We start from the raw sequence: 17616 nt of genomic DNA, 5'->3' as shown, positions 1-17616 counted from the left end.
CCTTGGCACAAAAAGCAGGAATGTGCTAATAAAGTTTGCGGATGACACAAAGCTGGGAGGTATTGGTAACACAGAGAAGGACCGGGATATCATACAGGAAGATCTGGATGACCTTGTAAGCTGGAGTAATAGTAGTAGGATGAAATTTAATAGTGAAAAGTGCAAGGTCGTGCATTTAGGGATTAATAAGAAGAATTTTAGTTATAAATTGGGGACACTTCAGTTGGAAGCAACAGAGGAGGAGAAGGACCTTGGAGTATTGGTTGATCACAGGATGACTATGAGCCGCCAATGTGATATGGCCATTTAAAAAGCTAATGCGGTTTTAGGATGCAGCAGGCGAGGTATTTCCAGCAAAGATAAGGAGGCATTGGTACCGTTATATAAGGCACTGGTGAGACCTCATCTGGAATACTGTGTGCAGTTCTGGTCTCCCATGTTTAAGAAGGATGAATTCAAACTGGAACAGGTTCAGAGACGGGCTACTAGGATGATCCGAGGAATGGAAAATGTGTCTTATGAAAGGAGACTCAAAGAGCTTGGCTTGTTTAACCTAACCAAAAGAAGGTTGAGGGGGGTTATGCTTACTCTTTATAAATATATCAGAGGGATTAATATTAGGGAAGAAGAGGAATTATTTAAGCTTAGTACCAATGTGGACACAACAACAAATGGGTATAAACTGGACACTAGGAAGTTTAGACTTGAAATTAGATGAAGGTTTCTAACCATTAGAGGAGTGAAGTTCTGGAACAGCCTTCCAAGGGGAGTAGTGGGGGCAAAAGACATATCTGGCTTTAAGACTAAGCTTGATAAGTTTATGGAAGGGATGGTATGATGGGATAGCTTAATTTTGGCAAATGATCTTTGATTATCAGCAGGTAAGTATGCCCAGTGGTCTGTGATGAGATGTTAGATGGGATGGGATCTGAGTTACTGCAGAGAATTCTTTCCTGGGTGTCTGGCTGGTGAGTCTTGCCCGCATGCTCAGGGTTTAGCTGATCGCCATATTTGGGGTTGGGAAGAAATTTTCCTCCAGGGCATATTGGCAGAGGCCCTGGAGGTTTTTCACCTTCCTTTGCAGCATGGGGCATGGGTCACTTGCTGGTGGATTCTCTGCAGCTTGAGGTTTTCAAACCACAATTTGAAGACTTCAATAACTCAGACATAGGTTAGGGGTTTGTTATAGAAGTGGATGGGTAGGATTCTGTGGCCTGCTTTGTGCAAGAGGTCAGACTAGATGATCATATTGGTCCCTTCTGACCCTAAAATCTATGAGTCTATGAGGAGGAGGCATGTTGTCTGTGGCCTAACCTTATGGCTGTTGTCCTGGGCTGTGACCCTGACATTCCTCCCTGCTTCTCCTTTAAGCCTCTGGCCAGTGGAAGGTTGGCATGTTCACAAATACGATAACAAATGCTGAGTGGTACAGAAATGATGTTACTGAAAACAATGCCTTGGTGTCCAGATATAGAAATTCTCAAGAAATACCATGGGGCAGATACTCAAAGGCAGTGGTGATGGGTAGGGTGACCAGATGGCCCGATTTTATAGGGACAGTCCCAATTTTGGGGTCTTTTTCTTATATAGGCTCCTATTACCCCCCACCTCCATCCTGATTTTTCATATTTGCTATCTGGTCACCCTAGTGATGGGGGACGGGGTGGCCAAGGAACTGGTTTCAGCTCTCCCAGTCCTCATGCATGTTAGATCTTCAGAGGAGGGCCTTTAACTTACACCATTGGCATTAGGTCCTCGGCAGTGGTAGATGGGGCAGAGAGAAGCTCCACCCTGCCATGTGCCCACCCTATCCCTGGAACACCCCTCACTGTCTTCCCTCCATGCCAGGTGTGAGGGAAATAGCTAGCACAAATAGCTCTTTACCAAGGGAGGCTCCTCTGCCTAGGGAGAACGATCCTCTAGAAAAAAAATTATAGAACAATTTTCTACTGAAAGATGTGCTTTAGTGGAAATCTAAACATTCTCCGAGAACATGTGACTTCTGGCAAAGCTGTTCATGGGAAAAATTTGAAACAAATTGTTATTGAAACAAAACGAGAAAGTCAAAATGAATTTCTCCTTTCACTTTAAAAACACTGAAACATTTTGTTTCAATAAGATAGCACAATCAGATATGACACTATCATTTCAGTTCATTTAATTTAGACCGGTAATATGCAAATTAATATTTTAATTTAATATCATATAGGTTGTCTTGCATACAATGGTTTACTGTAGTGTAAATGTCTAAACAAAATGAATTGAAATGATAAAGTAGAAATGAAACATTTTTACCTTATCAAAATGAAATGTTTCAGTGGGCCCAAACTGAAATTTGTCAGAATATTCATTTCATAGGAAATTTCAGAATTTCCTGTTTTTTATTCCAATTTGGACTTTTTTCCCAAATGTCACAAAATGGAAATAGAGGACCAAAAAATTCAGCATTCAACTCCTACAGGAACATGGTACTTGGAGGACTTCAGTAATATTCCATTGGAGAGATAGGCCTTGCTAGCTGCAGTGATAAGGGCAATAGAGAATCAGTGGTGGGCAGAGGGCATAGGGTAATTATGGCCAGCCAGATAAAGTTGGAAGAAGAGCCCCAGAGGTCTCAGTTCCGAGTGTGTAGAAAGAGAATTGCTCTGAGTGCAGAGAAAACAAAACAAATCAAAACAAAACCTCATCTGGTTAATCTAGCTGTTTCATCATTTTCCACATCCCAGAGTCAGCCAAACGTTAATGAAAGCCTCTTGTTGCCCTATTATCCTCTCCGCTTATTACTTGCAAGGATTTTATTCTGTTTAAAAAGGCTGCTGTTCCCAAGTATTAATACAATCATGATTATGAATAAATACAAGAGTTAAATACACAGATCCAAATGTCAAGATCTGTGGCATAACTTTGTGAGGGCTAAAGGATGTGGGCACAGAAATCTTTCCTTACTTCAATAGAGAGCTCAGTCACTAACAGTTATTTCAGTACAGTGGAAAGCCGACTAACCTAATGTTATGCTTGGCAAGGCCTAGGAGACATGAGAATACTCAGTGCAAGGGAATTCCAATCTCATACTGCCTATTAATATAAAGTAGTATAAAGACACAAAATAGACTTTGTTGGGGTTTGAACTTCAGAACAACTGGTTTAAAAAAGACATTTATCACTCAAGTCATAGGTGAATCTCTGTTAGGATACAATTTAGGTGAATCTGTATGGGATACAATTTTCAAAAACATCGAAGTGACTTAGGAGATGAAGTTCTATTGGTTTACAATGAAATGGAAGCTCCTAAGTGTCTGTCACTTGAAAATGGGACTCCGTCTCCTAAGTCACTTAGGCACTTTTCAAAACTGTATCCATGGTGATAGCACTGCTGCCTCTTTTCACTCTACAGATGCAACAGAGCAAGGGCTATAAAATATGTTACATAAGCTGCTATTGTCTTCTCAGTCATTTAAATTTGGTCAGCAGTACCATTGTTCTACTGAGCATGGGTCCAGCGTCTGGCTAGTCTAGCTGTGTGCCCCCAGAATTCCAACTTGAGAACCTTCTATTTAACATATGTTACTGATATCAAACTGTAGAAATGCCCGTAGGGTTACATCTACTCGTGTAATGTTTCATCATGGACATATTCCCTTCATTATTATTATTGACTTGTACTGCGGTCGCCCTCATTCATGGGCCAGAAACCCATCGCGCTATGTCCTGCACAAACACACACCTCAAAGATACCCTCTGCCCCCAAAGTGCTTGCAATCTGAGTCAATTCAGTATTATGTACTCGCAGAAGCCTAGATGTAAGGTTTCTAACTCTAAGTTGCATATCTAGCAATGGGGACAAAATGGTGCTCTTCAACTTTATCTTTTATGAACCACCACACAACAAGGCATAACCATGTTTGAGGTTTGTGTTCCTTCCACTTATGGTAAGGCACACTGCTATGACACTAGGGTGAGTGGCTATTTCCATTGGGTGTCGTCTTCCGTGGGGAGCAGATGCCAATACCCCATTGTTACTTTTTTATCCATCTCAGACAGGTGCATGATCCAGAAGGAAAAGCCATCTGCAGCTCAGAGTAGGCAGCCCCTACGCAATAAATCAATAAAGAATAAGGTAATGATGCCTGCAGTCTAAAGGCTGGGGTCCAGTTGACAGCAGCTGACAGGAATTAAGTCACAAATATATCCCAGCTTCAGCAGGGAAGAAAAGCTGCATAATTGCAGCTGGAGGATGAATGTAATAATTAGCTATGCAAGTGTCACTTGCCAGGCTGAAGTGGCCTTCATCATCATAAATTGTTAGACTTGACGTTATCCAGTTACTCTTGTTTGGTGCCTCTATTGCCAAGTGCTTCCTTCCCCAAACACACATCATCTAGACTAATTAGAGAAACATTTGCTGGGTTTTTTTTGTTTTCCTGCAGACCCAAAGGGGTGTTCACCCATCGATTCCTCCCCACTCCCTCCACCATTTATTAAAAGTAACGTGTTGTGAACTCTGGTGAAAGGTGTTGGAGTTGATGGACCTGGAGTCTGAAATCCTCTGCAGAAAGAATGTCGTGTTAGTTCCCATTTCCCCACATCATTCCTTAACTCTGATTTAGAATGACCGCCTCTTGGGGAGAGACAAGGTAAGGGAGATAATGTTTTATTGAACCATCTTCTGTTGGTGAGAGAGAGAAGTTTTCAAGCCACACAGAGCTCTTCTTCAAATCTGGAAAAGGTACTCCAAGCATCTGAAAGCTCTGTGTGGCTCAAAAGCTTGTCTCTCTCACTAACCATAGTTGGTCCAATAAAACATGTTATCTTACCCACCTGTTCTCTCTAATATCTTAGGACCAACACAGCTACAACTACACTGCATACACTTCTGTGGGAGGCAGTTCAGTCCCTAGGACCATCTAGTCACTGGTCATTTTGCTGAGATAGCCAACAATTCATCTGGGCCAAGGCAACTAACCTGTGTCAAGCTAGGTTCTGAACAGCGGCAAGATGGTCCCAATATAACAGTGTCCTACAGTCATGAAACATGCCCACCTGCCCTATATTAAAAATGTGGGGGTTTTATTGCTTTGTAAGAGGTGATTTTTTTTAAAGAAAAGAAACAATCACCTTTATGAACATCACTTTAGAGGTAGGTTATATTAACTAGATCAGGGAGCGGGTCTACCTGAGACTACCTGAGACTATACATTCCACTGCTTTGAAATCTTTCACCTCCGGCTCAGGTTTCAGGTGATAATGAATTTGCTGACATCACAGAAGCAGCCTGCAATATACAGGACTGGTTAAGTAAGCCTTAGGACTGAAGTAGCCAAGGGGGCTACAGATCAGCATTGGGATGCCCTGGCAGAAAGTCACTTGCCCAGTGCCTCGCTCAAGCCAATTCTACTTTCATAAGCAATCATTTCACTCGCAAATCTGGAAGAAAAAAAAAAGTAAAATAAACAGTATGCTGTTTTGTCCCTGCTATTTACTGTGACTGTATTTCCTGCAGACTGCTCTCTCTGCACTTTGTGAAAACTGCTCTGATTGCCCTCCAGGAATGTGAAGCTGAGAGTGTGTTTGATGCATTGGCTTTTATTTCCCCGGTATTAAAAATGTGTGGTCTCCCTTCTGCAAATTGCAAATGTATTCAGAAGAGCTTTGTTGCTGAGCAAATGTGGTCCCTGGTTCCATTAAGTGGTGTCTCTCTGAGCTCAAAGAATGACAATTTTGACCAAAGAGATTTCAGGTCAGATTGATATAAATGAGATTACATGATGTCTGAAAGAACAACTACTCCCACATCCACAAGAGATCTAAAGATAACCTGGACAAAGCAGTAATATACAATATAGAGGAGTGGTGCAGGGAACAGACTACTTTAATTTCACTTTTTTTTCCATCTCTGATTTCTGCAATTAGTGAAGTGTGGCTTTTGTTTGTTTTTTCCCTAGCTGGAGCAATGGAGTGTGGAGTTTTGTTTGCCAAATTGTATTAGCCCACAATGACTTCTAGAAAGCAAGGCAGCTGGATTCATTTATTCATGCAAATCCAGACACAGGATGGAATGGATGCTGACATGTGTCATCACCATGTCTGTCATTTAAAGGCTACATCTCTATTACCATAGTCCAGGCCAGATTTCAGGGCAATGACAGAGGATGTTAAAGAGACACACTGCAGAGAGAAAAGGCTGAGCTCACAGGAGGGAGGGAGGCAGTGTTTCTGATAGATAGCCCCTTCCTTGCCAGCCTGGCTGCATAAAGTAGCATTATGGTTTCCTTCCTGCCTAAGAGATGGGTTTAGCTAAAAAGGAAAGAGAGTACAAGCAATTTGAGGAGGGAACATTATTATTAAAATCTCTTTTAAAAACAGAATCTTCCCTTTAAAATTATATTAAAATGTTTGAACACAGTAAATAGATTCCTGCTTGAGAGATCTGTCTGTCTGTCTCCAGATCCTAGAGTATTATGGCAATCTGACTGGAGAGAGAATGCAGTAGATTCATAGATTATAAAGCCAGAAAGGACTGTTATGATCATTGAGTTTGATCTCCTGCATAACAGGGCAAAGAACCTGACATGCTGAACTCTGCATCAAACCCATAATTTCTGTTTGAGCTATAGCATATCTTTGAGCAAGCTATCCAGTCTTGATTTACAGACTCCAAGTGATAGAGAATTCCCCTTGTCTCTTGGCTGTATTAAAATGCACATTGTTCAGATGAGCCCAGTTTACCAAGCAATCCAGGTCAGTCTATATAACTGACATGCGCCATGACTATTTACCACTCCACCAATTTTCAGATCATCCCTAAATTTTACCAGAAATTATTTTATGTGTTCTGCCAGATGACTGGCAAAGTTATTGAACAGCATTGGGCCAACAAGCAATGACCCTGAAGGTCCCCAGTAGAAACATTCTCATTGGCTTATGATTTCCCATATACAGTTAATTTTTGTGATCTAATAGTAAACCAGTTGTTAATCTATTTAGTTATGTGCTACACTGATTTTGTATAGTGGTTTTTATAGAAAGTCATGCAGAATTAAGACAAATGCCTTACTGAAGTCTAATTACACTATGTCAGTGCAGTTTTCTTTATCAACCAAACTTGTGATCTCATACGAAAAAAATGATGCTCGTTTGACAAGACCTATTTTCCATAAAATCATGCCGGTTGTCATTAGTTATGGTACCGCTCTTTAATTCGCTACTCATTGCATCCCAGAACAGCCTTTCCATGATTTTGCCCTGGATTTATGTCAGCATCTAGCTATCCATGTCGTCCCATTTACCCCTTTAAATATGGGTATGACATTAGCTTTTTTCCAGTGCTCTGGAACTTTCCTACCATTCCAAGATTTGTTAAAAATCAACATTCATGTTTCAAAGAGTGTCTCGGCCCATTCTTTTAATACTCTTACAAGTACTCGGACAGGGTGATACAAATTATCCTGTTCTGCAAAATTTAAAAATGTTTAATTTAATAGTTGCTGTTTAATGTCCTCCCTAGTTCCTGATGGAAAAGAAAGTATTTCATTAGGACTGTAAGATATGAATTACATCATCCTGTTTCTTTCCAAATGAGCTCAGTACAGGAGTAACTGGGGTGAAATGTAATAGCCTGTGATATACAGGAGGTCAGACTAAATTACCTGATGGTCCTTCTAGCCTTAAATTCCATGAACCTAAGAATTTAATACAGAAGAGAACCATTTATTAAATATTTCTGCCTTTTCTGCACAAGACTGATCATTTTACCATCCTTATCTAGCATTGGACATATATCATTGCTAAGATTTCACTTGTTCCTGATATATGTAAAGAATTCCATCTGAGGTAGGTACTATCCTTACCCAGGAATTTAAAGTTTCCTATTGTTTGTTGCTGTGTTTTGCTTTTTTTTTATTTGAAAGAAAATGGAAATTAAAGAAAATGTTACTCTGCAAACATTATTTTTCACCAGCAGTGATAGTTTTGTTTCACTCAAGCTTGTGTCTTGACACATATAACAAGGAAATAGAGAGAGAAGCACTCTCCCATTTTGACACTGAGCTTCTCAGGAAACAGGTGTAAGAGCTGGTATTGCTCAGCAGTCACTGATATGGTGTTAAACCACATACCGCACTTCTGGCCTATATCACAGAATTATATCTTCTACTTCTTCACCCCGATTCCCCTCACCCTTCACTTTTGTGTTTAGATCCCTCTCTGGCCGCATAGTTGGTGGTGTCTGGTGGTTTTTCACCTTGATCATCATCTCGTCCTACACGGCTAACCTGGCTGCCTTCCTGACAGTGGAACGGATGGTGTCCCCCATAGAGAGTGCAGAAGACTTAGCCAAGCAGACAGAGATTGCCTATGGGACCCTGGAAGCTGGGTCAACTAAAGAATTTTTTAGGGTAAGAGAAAATGGTTAAGACTTTCATATACAAAACAAAAATATCATGTCAGTCTTTGTGCCATTCCATGGAAATTACAGATCGTGTAGTTTGCTGAATACTGTAAATAACCTAGAAACATACAGTAATTACATGCTTCTGCACATTACTGGGTAATTACACTTAGCAGTTCCAAAAGTAATTACCCTGTGACTTGCAACTCAAGTTTACAGAATAAGTCGTCTTTGGTTTGCCCTCTATTTAAATGGAACCACTTACCATATATAAATATGCTGCCTTTATGTATGGCAAAAACATACATAGCAGAGCCAGAATAGATTATGTTGGCTATCTAGTCTACCTCCTTCATTTTGCTTCCTACAACATTCCCATTAATGTCTCCTCAAACATGTGCAGGGATGGAGATGTTACCACTTCCCTTGGGAATCTATTCTTCCCTATAATTGCTCTTATTGTTAAGCACATTTCCCTAACATCTAGTCTGAACATTTCCACCCTCCTTGCCTTAGCTTCTTATCCTACCATCATTGGCATCTAAATACTTTCCATGTTTCCAAGTATATTGGTGTACCCAAAGTACAGTATTTATAGGCTGTGATAACCCCACCCCCATGAACTCTCTTTTCTAGTAGAGAGTATGCTCTCCTTCCACACCAGGGACTCTGTGGAGAATTCTACTTGCTGAAAATGCCACTTCCCATTGTTCCCCCTAGGGAGAAATAGCCCCATGCAGCTCTTTCATCTTGCTCATACCTAACAGAAACAATCCAGCCCTGGGTGAATGACACTCATTGCTAGATTGTTCTTATCTTGAAATTACTTGAAGCAAATGGCCCAGAGGGCTTGCCAGGTATTCGAGTTCTTTGACCTAAAGTCACTCATTAAACTATTTCTAACACAGGCCTTGTCTACACTACAAAGTTGCAGTGCTGGTGAGGGGGTTACAGCGCTGCAACTTAGGATGTGTACACACCTGCAGGGCATTACCAGTGCTGCAACTCCCTGTTTGTAGCACTGGCCGTACACCCGGTCGTGCCTCGGGTGTAGAGGATCCAGCGCTGGATCACCAGCGCTGGTCATCAGGTGTAGACACTCACCAGCGTTTTTGTTGACCTCCATGGAATAAGCAGGTATCCCAGCATACCTGAGGAAGCCTCTCTGGTAATTAAGCAAACTCCACTGCCCTCCAAGCAGGTCTCCTTCCCCGCGGTGTGCTCTGGCGTTCCCCGACCCCCGCTCCAAGCAGGTCTCCTTCCCTGCGGTGTGCTCTGGCATTCCCCGACCCCCCCTCCAAGCAGGTATCCAGCCCCGCAGTGTGCTCTGGCATTCCCCGACCCCCGCTCCAAGCAGGTCTCCTTTCCCACGGTGTGCAACAGCAGTGCAGCGTGGCCACATCTAACACCACTTGCAGCGCTGGTTGCTGTAAGTGTGGCCACTCTGCAGTGCTGGCCCTATACAGCTGTACTAATACAGCTGTAACAACCAGCGCTGCAAAATTGTAGATGTAGACATACCCACAGATGGCCTTCCTTAGCTGATACAAACCATAGGTACATGCTCAAGCCAACTCTGATTCTCCACTGGTACACAAGCCTCTGTTTCCAGTCTAATACATGCTAGGTTTGTGTTGCCCCATGCAGCGATCTAAAATCGCCGTGTTTGAGAAGATGTGGACGTACATGAAATCAGCGGAACCCTCCGTTTTTGTGAGGACCACAGAAGAGGGGATGATCCGGGTGAGGAAGTCGAAAGGGAAATACGCCTACCTCCTGGAGTCCACCATGAATGAATATATAGAGCAGCGCAAGCCATGTGACACCATGAAGGTGGGAGGTAACTTGGATTCCAAAGGCTATGGCATTGCAACACCGAAGGGATCTGCACTGAGGTAAGTAGCCTGGATTTTCTTTTCCCTGCCTTGCAGCCCAATAAATCAAAGTGTCCACACAGTTCAATCTCCGTTGCCATATTAATCATGACAGCAGGGGGTGTAAATCCTCAGCATGAGGCCATTAAACTACATGACTCCTGCTCAGCAGTGATGGGAGTGACTAATTCTTCAAACCCTGCATATGGAAATTGGCCTTTGACTGGTCCATTCATTACAAATGTGGCTGCACTGCGTAAGGGATTTTGCTGCATCGTAACCATTGATTAATAGAGCATTATTTTGAAGGGCGGCTCATCCCGTGGCGTGTGAAATGCCCATCTTTGCAATGTATGGGATGGCCCTGATTTGGATCCATGCTTAGAGAGATTCTTGTTGTAACAGTATTTTTGTGTGTGTGTGAAAAGAAATGCCAACACATGAGGACAATATGAAAATTGAAGCGGTCTCATCCTTGCTAAAAACAATAATTAATTACAAGAGTTCAGTGCTGCAGATGCTGAGTTTAGGGCTCTTGACATCTTCCAGGAGGTACAAGCCCCACATTTCTGAACCCAAAACAGCAATTGCCAAAGGCCGGTAACAAAATACCATCACAGATCTTTTTGAAGGCTTTTTTTTTTTTAAATCAAAACCCTTAAAAGGCCCCAAGTCTTGATCTTTAGTACGGTTACAAATACAAAAGAATATGGGAAGAAGATTATTATGGAAGCAACATTTTCACACGAGTGCTTACATTTTGTTACCTAAGTCTATGCACCAGTATAAGTGCTTTTGTATCTCCAGAATGTAGGGAAAGAAGGGGTTATTTTTGTTTTGCTTTGGGGGATATTGTTTTAATTAAAGAGGTTTTTCTTCCCACCTTTTTTGACATTAGAAATGCAAGCCTTTTCTGCCCGGAAAGACTCTATGGACAGCTGGAAGTCTAGTAGGTTTATGACATCAGAAAACTTAAAAAAGAAAGAAAGAAAGAAACCTCATTAAAGGAGGATAGAAGTGATAGTCTTTTCTTCAGACTGTTTAAAATACTGTTCAATTTATTTCATTAACACTTGGAAGGAAAGACAATCCTTGGCCTTGTCTGTATTGAGAGGTAGCCATTGCTGGCCAGTAATTGGTGTAGCTGTGCTGTAGCAAACCGCCATGTCGAGGTAAGACAAGCTGTGATTTGCACCATTTAAACTTTTCCTGCTTTCAAGCAGGGAGAAACCTGAACCGGTGCAAATCATGGCTTTCCGTGTATCTACAGTTGGAGTTAGCACCAAGCACCTATGCCAGTTGCTGGCTTGTGATGGCTGAACAGGGACTAATCTAAAGCATAGATAAGATCTCACTCATGGATTCAACCCTGTCCCCCCTTCAGTTAAGGACAGAGCCAGCTCCCAGCTCCATTCAGTCCTCCATCAAAAATCAAGGAAGAACAAGACTTAACATTACTGCTATTTTTAAGGTAAAAAAGCCAAGCAAAAGACAAACCTGATGGAGAGGTGTAGGAGAGCAATGTACATGAGGATCAGTTAGGTAGGGAATAATTTTCACTTTCAAAACTCAGTGAGGTATTAAACATAATGGACCAAATCCTGAGGTGCCACTGACTTCAATGGGAGTTTTGCCTAAGTGAAAAGTGAGTGAGGAGCTCAGGATCTATCCGGATAGAAAGTAAAATAAGCTTCAAGTGATCAGAATGCCGCTGACAGCTCCACCCTTTGTCAGAATAGAATGCAGAAGAACTAGATGCTAGAAAAGGATTTTAAAAGCCTGGTGGTCTCAGGTCCACCTGTGTCCCATCAAACTTCAGGATTTCATCAACTCGGGTGCATCCTGAACAGCTTCCTTATTCTTTTATTGGCCTTGCAACTGCTATTGGGATGCCACTTTCTTTCCAAAATGCTATGAATCCTAATACCATCTACAGTAATTGTCACAAAATCTTACCCTCCTGCCCACAGTCTGCAAAACTGTATCCCTGTTTGGGTCACACTTTTGGTTAAGGTTCCATTTATAAAGGGTTTTTTAATGATCACAAGGTGTTTATAAGCATGTCGCAGACACGGGTAGTATGTGTAGCAGATGGTTAAAAGCATATCAGAAAATGCATTAAAGACAGTGACAAGCCATGGAGATAAGCAATCTATTGACCTATGGGACTGCATTGCAATTGATTAATCATTTATTAAAACATCTATTGATCAGTAAATAACTCTTTATAAATGGAGCCTTAATAGTGACTGATACTTGTTCACTGGCTATAAACTGGGAGGATTTTAAACTGGGGTTCTAGGTCACTAGCACCTTGCAGACCATTTTCTATTGAAGATCTGGTTGGTTTTATGGGGCCTGATCCCACTGTCATCAATGGGCATTGAACCAGGGCCATGGTTTCTAGCTATTACACTTTTCAACTTTAAAAATGCATTCAATGCTTTCCTGATATTACTTTTCCATGTCAGCAAGTGCTGTAGCTGCCCCGAGAGATGTGGTTAGTTTGTGAATGAAGAGCAAGTGGTTCTTAAGACAATCTTTCTATTAACATGTTGTCCAGGCTAGGAAATTCTTTGGCTCTCTCCAAACTAATGTTTATGGACTGTCACAGCTTCAGGGCTTTTGCCAGCATACTTTTGCCGATATTTATTTTCCATCTTGCAAATATGGAAATTAAGAGGCAGGACTAATGTGCAAAAAACAGTCTGTCCTGCAATATTCAGGATGTAAGGAAGCCATTAATAATGCTTTTAACAACAAGAACAACAACAAAAAACAACCTACCAGCAAAACTACAAGAGGGGAATGCAAAAGAATCAGCTCAGTCCATCTAATCCACATATCTCTTTGCTGGGCAGGAGAATACAACATTTCTGCCACTTCTTTTTTGCATAATAACCTCTGTTAACTGCATGTGGAACCAATTCCCAAATCAGTCTAACAGCAAAGGAGGAATGCTTGATTTTCCATTTGACCTGTTGGTGTTTCTTTGAAGCAGGTGCTGTGAATTTTCTGTCCCATTATGTTTGTTTTGTTTCATTGTTGTTTTATTTGTCAAGTTTTTGGTATTTTCTTTACAGTCATCATATGATGTCTGTCTTCACCATAGGAACAGAATGCACTGAGCAAGGTGACACCCAGGGAACAAATCCTACTCACTGGCTCAGGGAATTTAAGGGCCCTGATCTTGTTTCCTTTCAAGTTAACAGGAGTTTCACCAGTGGCTTCAATGGGAGCAAGATCTGCTTCACAAGAAGGAAGTTTTCTTGTTGTTTCCCAAGATACTATGGGCATATCATGTATGCTATCAACAATTAAAGCTGTTTATTTGTCATGGCAAAAAATGAGAAAAGTCATTTTAGTTTAACCCAAAAAAAGAAAATTCATAATACTACTGTATTTCCAGTTTGTTTTAATAACTTAAAAACATATAAAAGTACCAACCACATCTAGGACATACAAACCACTGCCACTGTGTTCTGTCTTGATAAAGGATGTTATACATTCCTAAAGACATGAGGTCTGAATCATCACTACGTTATGGCAACATCTTTGTACAAAGTAAAGGGACTCTCTGCTGAAACATAGCTCGTTGGTACAGAAAGACATTTTAATACACTGCAAAGAGCTGGACTGATATCAGCTTAAACTGTTTAATAATATTTAACCAGTGACTAAAATCATTTAAAAGCTCAGGTTATTCACCTGCACTCCACTACACTGAGACATATTTGTAAACATTCATTAGGGGAAAAGGGGGATTTGCTTACCCAGCCAGTCCCCAGTGTGAGAAATGAGAATCTCCAACGTCATATTTACACATCAACCATCGGTTCTGACTTGCATCATAGTCCACATTTCTCCTAAGTTTAATATCTGAAGCACTTGAGTCAGTATGTTTGGTAATATCTAAATTCTCTCCATAATAATGATTTCATCTCTTATGAAATCCTAGCTATCAGGCATTATAGCCCTTTTTTCTTTCATCCAAAGGTGATTCCTTTGCTTTATGTGTTTTGAGGGCTAGGTGATTGAATTTTAGATCAGATTTAATCTTTTCCTTCTTTATTTCTGCATGGAAGCCATAAAAGAACAGATAAAATATCCTCTTTTGGTGGTGAAAGTGATATTGAGTGCCTGCTCCTTCTCCCACTGAAGTTAGTAGGACTTTTGACCTTGACTTTAATGGGAGCAGGATTGGAAACCTAGACACACAACCTTCTTCCTGTATCACATGCACACCTCCCTCCCCATCCATGAGCTCAGTGTCAGATATGTTGGGTTGCCGGGGGTTAGTGGAAGAGTGCTCCCCTCCCTCAGCTCCCCCAGATTAACCTGGCTTTGGTCATCATTCAGTATTGAATGGGTAAATTTGGTGGTTTGGGAAACAAAACAATAATGCAAAGTCACATTGTCCAAAATAGATTAAAGTCAATGAAAAAACACCCACAATATGAGTCTCTAATTCACATTTTAAAAAGAAACAGCAATATTTTAGGAATAGGACTGCTCTTGTTTTTGGAATTGGCTTCCTGGCCTTTCAGCAAAGTTCTCCAGAGGCACTAGAAAAGTGTGTGTCAGCGTTTCCAAATCCCATAAACTAATAAAAATGTTCCTTGTCAAAAGTCCACCTAAAATGACACATTTCAGAGAAAATAAGTAGCAAGCAGCTAAATCTTTCCTCAAGGACCCTGTCACTGTGAAATATTGGAGGCTTCCTATACTCCTTGTGAACTGGAGAGAGAACCAATTACTTTAAATGAAACCTCTTAGGAAAAAAGTAAATAAAATGTATAATACATGGCACAAAATATCATCTGAGCGATTTTTACATTCAGGGGCTCTACAGAGGATTTACTATGTTAATATCATATGCCTGTATAGGAATTACATACTCTTTCAGATCATCCGATAGCTACATCTTCTACAAATGGTTCATCAGAGATTGCTGTGCTAATTAACTTCCATTCTGCTTTAGAAGACATAAATAATCATGTGTGTTACTTGATTATTCATTACTTTTGCATACAGCTTACCATGTATAGTCACTGTCACTGCGTTTAACTTATAGCTTAGGGTAGATCTACCCTGCAAAAACAAAAAGTTGTGTTCTTAACTTTAACTCAGGTTAAAAGAGCAATGAAAACATGGCAACTTAGCTTTTAACTCAGGTTAGCAGCTTGAATTCAACCCCAGGCTACCCCATAGGCTTTAGCCGAGTTGCTGTGTCTTCACCTGCTATTTTAACCTGAGTTAACTATTCCCAGTTAAGAACACATCTGGGGTTTTTCTGGGAGTTTTTGGGCAGCGTAGACATGCCCTAACTTACACAAGTAGGGTGAATCACCAGACACCTTTCCCCAGAGAGCTCAGATATTTTACCGGCTTTTCAGCATTTGCTGTACAGAGTCCATCAGAGTCAAAAAACTAAAATGGTACAAAATTACCACGGCACACATTAAATTCAAAACTGGCTAACTGATAAGTCTCAAACTGTAACTGTAAACCGAGGGATGCCATCGAGCAGGTCTGTTTCCAGTGGGCCTCAAAGGGATTTTATCGGTGACCTGGAAGAAAACATAAAATCGTCACTGATCAAGTTTGCAGATGACACAAAAATTGGGGGAGTGGTAAATAATGAAGAGATCAGGTCACTGATTCAGAGTGATCTGGATTGCTTGGTAAAATGAGCACAAGCAAACAATAAGCATTTTAACACAGCTAAATGTAAATGTATCCATCTAGGAACAAAGAATGCAGGCCATGATTTCAGGATCGGGGACTCCGTCCTGGGAAACAGTGACTGAAAAAGATTTGGGTTTCATGTTGGAAAATCTGCTCTCAATATGACTCTGTGGCCAAAAGAGCTAATGTGACCCTGGGATGCATAAACAGGGGACTCTCAAGTAGGAGCAGAGAGGTTATTTTATTCCTATATTTGGCACTGGAGTGACTGCTGCTGGGTTAATGCATCCAGTTCTGGTGTCCACGGTTCAAGAAGAATGATGATAAACTGGAAAGGGTTCAGAGCAGAGCCATGAGAATCATCAAAGAATTAGAAATCCTGTCTGATAGTGACAGAGACAAGGACTCAATCTATCTAGCTCAACAAAGAGATGATTACGGGTGACTTGATATCAGTTTTAAGTATCTGCAAGGAGAACAAATATTTAATAATGAGCTCTTCAGTCTAGCAGACAAAGGTCTAACACAATCCAATGGCTGGAAGTTTAAGCTAGGCAAATTCAGACTGGAAATAAGGTATAATTCTCGTTAACAGCGAAGGTAATTAACCATTGGAACAATTTACCAAGGATCATGGTGGATTCTCGGTCACTGAACATTTTTAAATCAAGACTGGATGTTTTTCTAAAAGATCTGCTCTAGAAAATATTTTGGGGAAGTTCTATGGCCTGAGATACCCAGAAGGTCAGACTAGTTGATCTTAATGAGCCCTTCTGGCTTTAGAATCTATGAATCTATAAGGCTATTTATTGTTTGAGATGTCAACACTCCATCTCTTCCAAGCTCTGTAAAGCCTTCTCATGATTGTTTCTCACTCTGCCTGTCTTCTTTCCTATATCTGATGTGAGGTCTACACCATGTTGTGTCTGACCGCCAGTGCCCAGACACAAACTTTGCTCATCAGTGAAATCTTCTCAACCTATGGCTGCACTCACCAAGCCAAATTATGCCCTCAGATGCTTACCCCTGAAGTCAGCGAGTGTCGTGTGAATGCATCTGAGGGCAGAATATGGCACGGTGCGTGATTGGCGTGCTACTCAAGACTTCAAATCCAGATTGCTCTTCCAGGTGAACTAAAGGAAAGCACCTACCCACCAGTCAGAAAAGTAGGATCTATGTCAAGGTTTTCTCCATCAGCTGGGAGATGCTTGTACAAAACATTATATATATATTATAAACAGGGAACACACCAAGGATACCATTGAGCATACACCACCATTCATAGCCCACTGAAACAACCAAAAGGGAGAAGGGAAAGGCTCTGGAAAGAATTCACATCCTAAACTAAGGAAAGGGCCCTTAGCCCTGATATACTGGAAGCCCTGGAGCCCACATGAGTGAGGCTAATTTACAATGGGCCCCAATGCAATGACTCTGCCGGCTCTTCAGCTGGGTAAATAGGTACCACAACTTCAGTAGAGCTCTGCTGGTTTACGCCAGCTGAGGATCTGCCCCTCAGGTTTCATATGGTCCTGAAGTGTCTGACGTGTATCTCAATCACGTGTTAATTTGAGCATGTTACAGTTCTTCTTGAATTGACTAAATGTTTTTCTTTGTGTTTACTTAATAAGAAATGATTGCTAATCATGTTGTTTTTATATGTCTTTT

The 17616-nt window shown here is 41.1% G+C and overlaps 1 protein-coding gene across 2 annotated transcripts in view; it reads left to right on the top strand.

Annotated features, from left to right (window-relative positions):
- The window catches only part of GRIA1 (glutamate ionotropic receptor AMPA type subunit 1), a 176782-nt gene that overhangs the window by 144797 nt on the left and 14369 nt on the right, over window positions 1-17616 (top strand). For both annotated transcript variants that reach the window (XM_030572778.1, XM_030572779.1), the window contains exons 12-13: window positions 8195-8393; window positions 10034-10281. In XM_030572778.1, coding sequence (XP_030428638.1) covers window positions 8195-8393; window positions 10034-10281 — 447 coding nt within the window. The remainder of the gene's footprint in view (window positions 1-8194; window positions 8394-10033; window positions 10282-17616) is intronic.

Source organism: Gopherus evgoodei, chromosome 8 (assembly GCF_007399415.2).
Source record: "Gopherus evgoodei ecotype Sinaloan lineage chromosome 8, rGopEvg1_v1.p, whole genome shotgun sequence".
In the NCBI taxonomy this organism is placed as follows: domain Eukaryota; kingdom Metazoa; phylum Chordata; order Testudines; family Testudinidae; genus Gopherus; species Gopherus evgoodei.
The sequence above is the reverse complement of the archived record's forward strand: the minus strand, read 5'-3'. Positions and strand labels throughout refer to the sequence as shown.